The sequence below is a fragment of the Sinocyclocheilus anshuiensis genome, unplaced genomic scaffold (genome assembly GCF_001515605.1).
Source record: "Sinocyclocheilus anshuiensis isolate Anshui unplaced genomic scaffold, SAMN03320099.WGS_v1.1 scaffold590, whole genome shotgun sequence".
Classification (NCBI taxonomy): Eukaryota; Metazoa; Chordata; class Actinopteri; order Cypriniformes; family Cyprinidae; genus Sinocyclocheilus; species Sinocyclocheilus anshuiensis.
The window spans coordinates 520899-532356 of NW_015544192.1; the positions used below are offsets into that span (position 1 = coordinate 520899).

General features: G+C 37.6%; 1 protein-coding gene across 1 annotated transcript in view; it reads left to right on the forward strand.

Moving 5' to 3' along the window:
- The window catches only part of LOC107696538 (krev interaction trapped protein 1-like), a 9465-nt gene extending 2966 nt beyond the window's left edge, over positions 1 to 6499 (forward strand). The window contains exons 7-17 of the mRNA XM_016496903.1: positions 113 to 228; positions 381 to 524; positions 711 to 867; positions 3291 to 3398; positions 3497 to 3653; positions 3809 to 3960; positions 4308 to 4474; positions 4568 to 4655; positions 5783 to 5989; positions 6086 to 6202; positions 6273 to 6499. Coding sequence (XP_016352389.1) covers positions 113 to 228; positions 381 to 524; positions 711 to 867; positions 3291 to 3398; positions 3497 to 3653; positions 3809 to 3960; positions 4308 to 4474; positions 4568 to 4655; positions 5783 to 5989; positions 6086 to 6202; positions 6273 to 6350 — 1491 coding nt within the window. The 3' untranslated portion in view covers positions 6351 to 6499. The remainder of the gene's footprint in view (positions 1 to 112; positions 229 to 380; positions 525 to 710; positions 868 to 3290; positions 3399 to 3496; positions 3654 to 3808; positions 3961 to 4307; positions 4475 to 4567; positions 4656 to 5782; positions 5990 to 6085; positions 6203 to 6272) is intronic.
- Positions 6500 to 11458: the final 4959 nt, after the last annotated feature.

Genomic DNA, 11458 nt, shown 5'->3' on the forward strand with positions numbered 1-11458 from the left:
TTGGCCCCAAACTCAATAGTAATTTGTCTTGTGTAATTCTTTTCTAATTGATCACTTGAATGCATAATAATAGTTAAAGGTAATGATTTAACTATTAAACTCTTGCATAAAGGTGGACAAAGTCATCATCAACCCTTACTTTGGCTTGGGAGCACCAGATTATTCCAAAATCCAGATTCCAAAGGGAGACAAATGGCAGCACAGTATGACCAGCGTCACAGAAGACAAGTCAGTATATGCACTTAAAGTGCCAATGTTCTGTGTATTATATTATTAAGACATTAATAATCAGAGATGATCAAATACTAAATTCACATTAAGAATCTAAATATACATCTGTTGATTGATCATGATTTTTGTCACCACTCTGTGTCCTGTAGAGAGCGCCAGTGGGTGGATGATTTCCCTCTGCACCGCAGTGCCTGTGAAGGAGACACTGAGCTTCTGTCCAAACTACTGGAAAGTGGTTTCTCGGTTAAACAGCTGGACAGGGACCACTGGGCACCCATTCATTATGCATGCTGGTATATAACAGCTTCTTGTTTCTTTAAATAAGTAATTACATATGAAGTGTTTGTTTAGGTCAGAAACATGAGATCACTTGGATCCCTTTTCCTTCTCTTCTGCCCATCGTCTCTCCACTTTGCTCAATTAAATTATATATTAGGCCCTCAAAAATATAAACCGATATGTTTTTCCTCTGACTACAGGCATGGAAAGGTGGAGGCCACCAAGCGTCTGTTGGAGAAAGGGAACTGTAACCCCAATCTGTTGAACGGCCAGCTGAGCTCTCCTTTACACTTTGCAGCCATTGGGGGTCATGCAGAAATTGTACAGCTGCTTCTGCAGCACCCGGACATAGACAGAGTGAGAAATACAATATTTTATATTTAATTGACTATGCTAATTTCCCCTATTTTATAGTCAGATTACCTGTGCCTTCAAAACACTATTAATTTAAATTAAATATCATATAAATTATATTAATATAATTAATGTATTAACAAAGTAATATGAATATAATTTAATTAAAAACACTTTTTTTTACTTTAATAACAAACCTCAAAATTAATAACCATTTTTCATATTGTACAGTTTTTAGTATTTTCTTTTATTCTTTTTTTATTTACTTGTTTAGAGTAAATAGTGTAGAGTATATATATATATATATATATATATATATACAGTATCTCACAGAAGTGAGTGCACCCCCCTCACATCTTTGTAAATATTTTATTATATCTTTTCATGTGACAACACTGAAGAAATGACACTTTGCTACAATGTAAAGTAGTATATGACGCTGAGCACGTGCACTCAACTTCTTTGTTCAACCATGGCGAGGCCTGTTCTGAGTGGAACCTGTCCTTTTAAACTGCTGTCCTTTTAAACTGCTGTCTTGGCCACCGTGCTGCAGCTCAGTTTCAGGGTCTTGGCAATCTTCTTATAGCCTACGCCATCTTTATGTAGTGTCTATGGCAGCCCTGTGAACGGAACATAGGAAAATGATGAAATTTGGCACACTTGTAGTGATGGTCAAGAATAGCGATCTGGGTCTCTAGGACCAACTCTATAGCGCTATCACCAGTTCATAAATTCAACATTGAAATGGTTATAACTTTTGAACCCTTTTTTCTAGAAAAATGACTCTGATTACTCTTCTCAAACTGTACACATTCAATATCTTACATTAAAGGATTAGTTCACTTCCAGAATAAAAATTTCCTGATAATTTACTCACATCCATGTCATCCCCAAGACATTCATGTCTTTCTTTCTTTGATCGCAAAGAAATGAAGGAAAACATTCCAGGATTTTTCTCCATATAATGGACTTCAATGGGAACCAATGGGTTGAAGGTCTAAATTGCAGTTTCAATTAAGCTTTAAAGGGCTCTACACGATCCCAGCCCGAGAAATAAGGGTCTTATCAAGTTAAGCGATCTGTCATTTTCTTTAAAAAAATGAAAATGTATATACTTTTTAACCACAAATTAGCTTAAACACCTAGTGTTCCAGAGATATAAAGATTTTTGCAAAACTGACCGAGTCGCACAGAAATGACTGAACAGATTTTTGCTATTCGCTACAGTTCCGTGCCTGTTTGTTGATTTATACTAGTTAGCTTAGCATGCTAATTGGTTAGCATCCTAACCGGTTGCCATTCTTTCTAATGTGGCTCTTCAGCTATCAGGTTAACCGTAAGCTTTAAGTTAAAGTTAGCATTAAGTTAGCTTAGCATGCTAATCTGTTTAACATGCTAAGGAACTTTTTTGGTGAGCTCATTCTCACACTCAATCCTCTCCTCAGCAGCCTGATGAACATGCATGAGCGACTAGCTCAGTGTGTTATACCACAGATCCCGAATGTTTAATGTCATGGGTTTGCAACTCAGTGTGACACATGCCCAGACCGCAAGAGGTACTGTGGTGAGAAATTATGCAGAAGTTTCTTCTGTTCCTGATGTTGTGCCTATGAATGATTTTGTTTGAATTTATTAAATACTACATGCAGTGCGTGTATATGCAAAGTCTTAATTTTTAGTTGATTCTCACTTTGTACTATGGAGCTCTGGCATCCATATGAACACACATTTTTCGGTGGCGCTATGAGATAAGTGATAGGCATCTGACTAAGAGGTTGTCGGTTCAAGTCCCATGTGGAGCAACTTCATAAAATTGTGTTTTTACACTTTGAAATGTTTTTACACTTCGATTGCTTGCATATGTGAGTAAGTGATGTACTAATCATTCTCTCTTTTTTGGATTAGAAACGAGTATGTTTTTTATTCATTGTGTTCATTCTCACCTGAGCCTCTGTTCATTTTGAGTTTATTCTCACTTGCACTACTGAATTTCAGCAGCAAAATGAACACGCATCTTCTTAGTGGCGCATGGTGATGAGCAACAAACAGTTGACTTGAAAAGTTGGGTGTTCAAATCCCTTGTGGTGTAATGTACAACTTGCCAAGCGTGTTCAAAAGTTTATTTTGCTCAGCAATGTACTTATTTCCAAAACTTTTTAGTAATCTTAGGATGGGTAGGACATCTCTCTTGACTTTCAAAAATCTGAAAATCTTTGCAATAGAGCAATAAACCCTGTGGATAAGCAGTCTGCAGAATGGATAAATGGATGTAATAGCAAACTATACTTCTATAAATGGCTAATTCACTTTTAGCACATTACTACCATGTTAGATAGATAGACAGATAGATAGATAGATAGATAGATAGGTAGATAGATAGATTATTTGGGGGATTTTGTTATGATTCAATCTCTTTTCATTTTAAGCATATTGAGGACCAACAGAAACGATCCCCCCTTCAAGTATGTGAAGAGAACAAGCAGAACAGCTGGGAGGAGGCGGTGAAACTCCTTCAGCAAGCCAACAATAAACCAGTGAGAGTGAAACTACTTCGTTCTACTACACAGTGCTTCTGCTCCACAGTGCTACAGTTCTATATCGCCATTGTATCACGTGTTTTGGTGTGTTTCAGTATGAGAAGGTGAGAATTTATCGCATGGATGGATCGTATAGGACTGTGGAACTGAAACATGGGAACAACACAACAGTGCAGCAGATCATGGAGGGCATGAGACTGTCGCAGGAGACACAACAGTACTTCACCATCTGGATCTGCTCAGAGAACCTCAGTGAGACACCACACCTGATAAAATACACCCACAACTCAAGTCAGATATCACCTTCACTTACTTTTGTAACATTTCTGTCCATTACATCAGATTTTGCGTCATGATTTTCTTATTTGATCTGGATTGAGACAAATCTGACCTGTGGTGTTTTTCAGGTCTGCAGCTGAAGCCATACCATAAGCCCTTGCAGCACTTACGGATCTGGAGCGAGATAGTAACTGATCTCACCGCTCTGGACCCCCAAAGGGAAACTCCACAGCTCTTCCTGCGCAGAGATGTTCGGCTACCCTTAGAAATAGAAAAAAAGGTTGATGCCAGAACGTTATTATATTTTGTCTATCTTTGCTCAATCTGTTTTTGCTCAATAATTCCACCTGATCCACATGGTGTTTTGAAAGCAATGGTTTAGAGCAGGGGTCCTCAACTGGACCTCGAAATCCACTTTCCTGCAGAGTTTAGCTCCAACCCTAATCAAACACACCTGAACAAGCTAATCAGGGTCTTCAGAATTACTACAAAGTTGCAGGTAGGTGTGTATAATCCAGGTTGGAGCTAAACTCTGCAGGAAAGTGGATCTCGAGGTCTAGAGTTGAGGACCCCTAGTTTAGAGTCTCCTACATTCTTCTGTGAAATTCATGTAAACTTCCCTCCTAGGTTGAAGATCCAAAGTCCATCCTCATTCTTTTTGATGAAGCTCGTCACTGCCTCCTCAAAGGCTTCCTATCAGCATCAGATAGCAAGCTAATTACTCTCGCCAGCCTCCTCCTGCAGATTATTTATGGAAACTATGACAGCAAGAAGCACAAGCAGGGCTTTTTAAAGTATGTAGCTCATTCCTCATCGATTGCCCCATATTGACAATTACTGTTTCCGTGTTTGTGGTAAAAGACATGAATATTTCTTGTTTAATGCAGTGAGGAAAACCTCAAATCCATAGTTCCAATCTCAAAGGTCAAGAGCAAAGCACATCACTGGACTAACAGGATACTTCACGAGTACAAGGTGTGTCAATTCAGAACATTTTCAAAATGTGGGTGTTGGTAAGATTTTTAATGTTATTGCACTCTTTTGTTCACAAAGGCTGCATTTATTTGATGAAAAAAATGAACATGGAAAACAACTGTTTTCTGTTTTCATATATTTTAAAATGTAATTTATTTTTGTCATGGCAAAGCTGAATTTTCAGCATCATTACTCCAGTCTTCAGTGTCACATGATCCTTCAGAAATCATTCTAATATTCTGATCTGATGCAAATAAACATTCATAATTATTGTCAGTGTTGAAAACAGTTGTGCTGCTTAATATTTTTGGGGAAACCGTCATACAGTTTTTCAGGAATCTTTGATTAATCAAAAGTTAATTATCATCTTACTGACCCCAAACTTTTGAACAGTAGTGAATACAGTATGTTCTTCTTAAATGGGTCCTATTATACTTTTTCAACTTTAGTTAGTCTGTAATGTTGCTGTTTGAGCATAAAAAAGATCTGCAAAGTTACAAAGCTCAAAGTCCACTTCAAAAGGAGATATTTTATTTAACAGAAATCACTTTTCAAAAACTACAACGAACGACTCGTTTGGACTACAGCGCATATTTTCTGGGATTTGTGATATCACAAAGATCGACGAATGGGACGAGACCTTGTTGAGCTGCACTAGAGAAGGCAATGAGTGTTATCGCTATGTTGGAGATGCGCTAGTTTTCCCAAGGCAGATGAACGTAGAGTGGTTACAATCATCCGGGTTTAAATCGCACTCAAATTGATTTGATTTTGATGCAATATTTACACTGAAGCTCGCAGGCGGCTATGGTAAGGGGCATGACATTTCCCGACCAGGCGCTGAGTGCTGCCAATCACAACACACACTGGCCCAGCTAACCAATCACAGCACATTTCGTATTTCAGAAGGCGGGCCTTCATTTGATACAGAAACTATTTGAGCCGTTCAAGCCAGACTGGGGAGAGAGGTGTTGTAAATTTTTTGAACAACCTAGTATGAGAGCCTGTTCTAGTACACCCCCAAAACAAAATCAAGACTTTGTAAAAGAGCATAATAGGACCCCTTTAAATGGGAACAGTCTTTCTGCAACTGGTCTGAATTTCTCAATTCTTTTGTGTGTCTGTAGAATTTGAGCACCAGTGAGGGTGTGAGTAAAGAGATGCACCACCTCCAGAGTCTCTTTCTGCAGAACTGCTGGGATATCCCCACCTATGGGGCGGCTTTCTTCACAGGACAGGTGTTCACCAAGGCCAGCTCCAGTACCCACAAGGTCATCCGAGTGTATGTGGGTGTGAACATCAAAGGCCTGCATCTAATGAACATGGAGACAAAAGTGAGATTTCAGTCACTTTAAATCATACGGACAGAGGCTTTCACATGTGTTGTATCCCTCAAATCTTCTGTGACATTGTGTTTTTTTATTAATCAGCTGCTTCATCTTAGTCTGGAGTATGGGACATTTATGTGGCAGTTGGGTCAGGCTGACCAATATGTCCAAATACACAGTCTAGAGAACAAGAAGAACTTTATTGTACACACCAAACAGGTATTTGTCTTCCTTGCATCTTGACATTCATTGTGATAATGTGAAACCTGAGTTTGTGGTTTTTCTCCAGGCCGGCCTTATCATCAAGCTGCTGATGAAGTTGAGTGGACAGATCACACCAAACGACAGAGCTGCATCCGATAAATAAGCTTACGGTTATCCCGTAATGTGTTTTGATTTTTATGCTATTATCAATCTACATGACTAAGAGTTGTTTATACCAAAAGGATAGATATTACATATCATCATAAATGTTAACCTAATTCACCATGTAATATTTTCTTACTGTATATAATATCATATGCATTTTATAATGTCATGATAAATTTTAACAGTTTTTGTAAATATGAATATTTTAATTAAAAAAAAATCACAAAAAGAGCCCTTATAAATTTCGCATCATTATTAATCAGTTTAAAGCATGTTTTGAAGAATAATAAATAAAAGCCTTTATTATTTATTTTCTGATACACTGGGAGAATAATCAGCTTTCAAAATAATTATCCACATGTAAGTCAGTAATATAATGTTTAACTAATATAATATTTTCACAGATACATTTCCATGACCATTACAGCCATTTGAAATGACCACATTTTTCTTAATTTTTTAAAATGCTAATTTGCTAAGAGTAATTCAGACTGAATTGTGAACCTGTAAAAAAAAAGTTAATATAAGTTTTTAATAACTTAGTTTTAATATAATTGTATTATTTTTGGTACACTTAATATAAAGTTTATAAAAGAAAATAGAAAATATTTGTTTTATTATCCAAGTGAAACATCTATCATCCCCCTTTATAACTCTTAGACACAAGAACATGTTTTTGTGCAGATTTCCATTCAGTGTTGAAACAGAGGCTGTCTTTTCTAAGATAAATGGCTTATTCCAAATTGTCACACCAAGCTTAATAGCAGCACATTCAGCCTCTACAGGTGCATCTCAATAAATTAGAATGTCATGGAAAAGTTCATTTATTTCAGTAATTCAACTCAAATTGTGAAACTCGTGTATTAAATAAATTCAATGCACACAGACTGAAGTAGTTTAAGTCTTTGGTTCTTTTAATTGTGATGATTTTGGCTCACATTTAACAAAAACCCACCAATTCACTATCTCAACAAATTAGAATACTTCATAAGTCCACGACATTCTAATTTATTGAGATGCACCTGTATAATATTGTAATGTTGTACTCTGCTTTATGACCGGAAATCTTAATCTCATTTTTATGTGCATTATTTGCATAATCTATCACATTTATGGATGCACTGAGACTTCATTAAGTCCAAGATCTCTCATTCATCTTCCTTTAGGTGATAAATAAAAGATCCTTTAAGAGCTGACAGGATTTGGTCAGTCATGTCTTTCAATAGTTCCCTCCTTCCTTTTCTCACTTATTCCCTTGTCGCAGTCATTGTACACAACAGAAGGCAGAACACTAGACTTCTGTTCCTGTTTCTCTAGAGAATGAAAAGATTGCTCTCGGCCTGCCAAAATGATGTGGATTCTCCATTCCTCTGAGAATTCCATGTCCACAAAAGTGATGAAAACGTTCTTGCTCTCAACAAACTGTTGAGTAAAAGTGTCCGACTTCCCAACAGCTCATTTGTTTGTGGTGCTGAAAGGGAGATCTTTCAGCTGCTAAAACCCATCTAAAGGTCAGAGAGAACTTGCTGTAAAACAGAGACAGTGATGCCTCAAAGACACGACTGAGATCTTTCTCACACAATGCTTGAATGGGGGCTTAGAGGAGCAGAATGAAGGAGAAGGGGAGGGGAATCTTTTCAGTGCAACAATAGTCTTTGTCTACAATGTCCCTCCATTCTTATTGGGGTTACTGACGGGACGGGGTGGAGGGGCCGGATTGCCATAGAAACAGTGACAAAACAAGCTGGTCCCAGAGTAGAAGAGGCACACAAAACATGCTTAAAATCCGGGACGGAATCTCTGTATCGATCTCTGCAATTTAGTTAGAAGAGACAGTGTGCCAAAGAAGGAGGAAGACTTATGTGAAAGGATGGATGCAGCTTCAGTTGGGTAGAAGAGAAGGCAATGAAAAATACTGGAGCAGTATAAAAGCACTCAAATAATTCCAGAGGGACATTTGGACCAGAACTCAGTTGTGTTCGCGGTTATTGCTCGACTGGACATCACAATGAACTCCGACACTCAGTATGAGGACTCAGTATCCATCATGGTTCTGGAGAACATCAAGAACAAGCTGTTACATGCTTTCGGAACATCGGCAGAACCAAGAACCTCTGCTGAGACAGCTATTCATCCGATTGGAAAGAGTTTCCAAGTAAACGAAGAGCTTCGGAGAGCCAAAATAGATGGAGCCATAACTTGGTTAAGATCAGAACTGGTAAGTTTAGAAACCACTAACTCTATTACATCCTAAGTGACAATTTAAATTGTGTTGTTGGATTGTTTTATTTTTGGTTTTAGATAGATAGATAGATAGATAGATAGATAGATAGGTGGAAGGATGGATGATAGATATATAAAAGGATGGATGGACAGAAAAACATAGATGGAAGGATGGATGATAGACAGACAGATTGACATAAATATATGGATGGAAGGATGGAGAGATAAAATTATAGATAGACGGATGGATGGATGGATGGATGGATGGACAGAAAAAAGATGGAAGGATGGATGATAGATATATAAAAGGATGGATGGATGGACAGAAAAAAGAGATGGAAGGATGGATGATATATAAAAGGATGGATGGATGGACAGAAAAACATAGATGGAAGGATGGATGACAGACAGACAGATTGACAGATATATGGATGGAAGGATGGAGAGAGAGAGAGAGAGAGAGAGATAGATAGATAGATAGATAGATGGATGGATGGACAGAAAAAAGAGATGGAAGGATGGATGATAGATATATAAAAGGATGGATGGATGGACAGAAAAAAGAGATGGAAGGATGGATGATAGATATATAAAAGGATGGATAGATGGACAGAAAAACATAGATGGAAGGATGGATGACAGACAGACAGATTGACAGATATATGGCTGGAAGGATGGAGAGATAGATAGATAGATAGATAGATAGATAGATAGATAGATAGATAGATATGTGTACATGAATGTGTCTAATCTGTTGCCTTGTAATTGTCATGCAGCTGGAGATGCGCTCTCAGGATCGTCAGCTGGCTCAGACTCTGCTGGGACTCAATAAGGAGATTCAGAGGCTCAGACGGGAGAACGGATCTCTGCTCCTGGACGCTGACAGTGCTGACCACCTGTGACCCCATAGAGCAGAGCAGGGCTTAATGAGAGAACAATGCACTGGCGAGCAGATGCGTGTATAGGAGTGGAAATAAACTTGTTTGTGACAGAAATAACTCTCCTCTCCAGGAGAGCACTTTGCTGGCACTTTGTGAAAACTTGACCAAATATCAGTCAAACTGGGTGATGACATTTGTACTCAAAACTACATATACCACCCTTTACGCCTGGCATTAACATACCATTTTTGGTGATCGAATCACGATTGGAAAGCACTTGACCACAGGTGTAAATGCACCCAAGACACATTGCAATTAGATCACTAAAACCATATCAATCTAGGATGGATTCTGACCCGACATTACCAGATTTCTATGCGATGATCACACTGGAGATGTACTGGAATGATGGTGTAAATGCAATGCAGCTAAAAGTGTCCTATTAATAATATAGGCTATATATAATACTATTTGGATACAAAACACATGTTAATACCAGATGTAAAGGGCACTAGACTTAAGAAGGCTAATTGAGACTTATGTTATAAGTATGCTTTGCATAGATAGAATTTCTATGAATAATTTGTCTATAGAAGATGTAGTGCATATATATTCTTCCTATTACTGAGATTGTGACCATCTGCTGTATGACTGAAAAACCAAGTGTTGATGATTGTTCAGCTTTGAACATATGGAATAATTAGTATATAAACACAGTATACGCAATGGGTGCATAAAGCATGTCAACATCTGTTTTTTGAAAATGTCTTGATGATTTAAACTCCTTATTGCATCATGAAATAATTACTTTCAACATTGATCAGGTTTATAGGTTTTTATTATCATACTTGTGGTACTAGTATGATAGTAAGTATGATGTCAAAGCATGTCATTGCATATCATTCGTTTTTTGATATTTGTCCCAGAAAAATTAAATAATCAGTGAATATATGTTCACATCTTGATCAAAAAGAAAAGAAAAATCCTAATGTTCCATGCCATGACTCTCATAATACAATAGAATGGAGTTGTTCATTGTTCAACTTTCAAAACAATACATTTCTGGTAACTTGCTGTCAGTGTCATAAAAACATCATACAACACTTATGCACTTTGAAGAGGCACTTCAGTTTTGAGAAATGAAAGAAAATACATTTACAGATATATAAGAGCTGTTTATGTAAAACAAACTTCCTTAGTGCATTCTAATGTATCTCTATTAATGCATTCAGGTAGAATAGCAGTCTATCACCAAAGACTTTGTCAAGTTTCTCACAGTGTAAAACATTTTACTTTTTCGCTTTAGTATGTTCTGAACATAAGGCAGTTACTCGGGTTGTTTTTAATACAGAGTCCAATTAGACATTATGAAATTTCTCATATAAGGAATTCATAATTTGTTCTTCTGTGAGATGCAACACTAATGTAACATGCATACTGGAACTTGATGTATTAATCAAGCACATGTGATCTGAACTGGAGGTTTCAGGGCACAGAGCTGCGTCTACTAAAGGCCCGCTTGGGCAGGTAGGCTGCAAGAGGAGCGGGGCTCATACATGTGCTAAAGGAGTAGATGGAAGGGTAAAAGCTCATTTCTCCTGAGAAGGAGGACATACTGCTCCCCCCACCCTCACTCCCAGAGTCCCAACAAGGTTCCTCCTCCTCCTCCTCTTCCTCTTCTTCTATGGCTTTTGCACACTCCTGCTTCAGTTCCTGAATGCCGTCATGGAGATCCATCAGCTGGCGAATCAAAGCTTGGTCCTGAGAGCGCATCTCCATCTACAAAGCAGGGCAATGTTTTTTACTTATCCTTTTATTCAATTATTTTTGAGTACATCGAAGTCAATAAACTTTCTAACAGTATTTTTGTGTAAGCAAAGATATGCTCATCATTCAATACTGAAGAATTAATAAAAACTGCTGTTTAAAGTGTTTAAAAAAACACTGCAGAAAGTGTTACTTTAAGGAGTTAGTTATATCAGACTCTTAAAATATTTTTTAC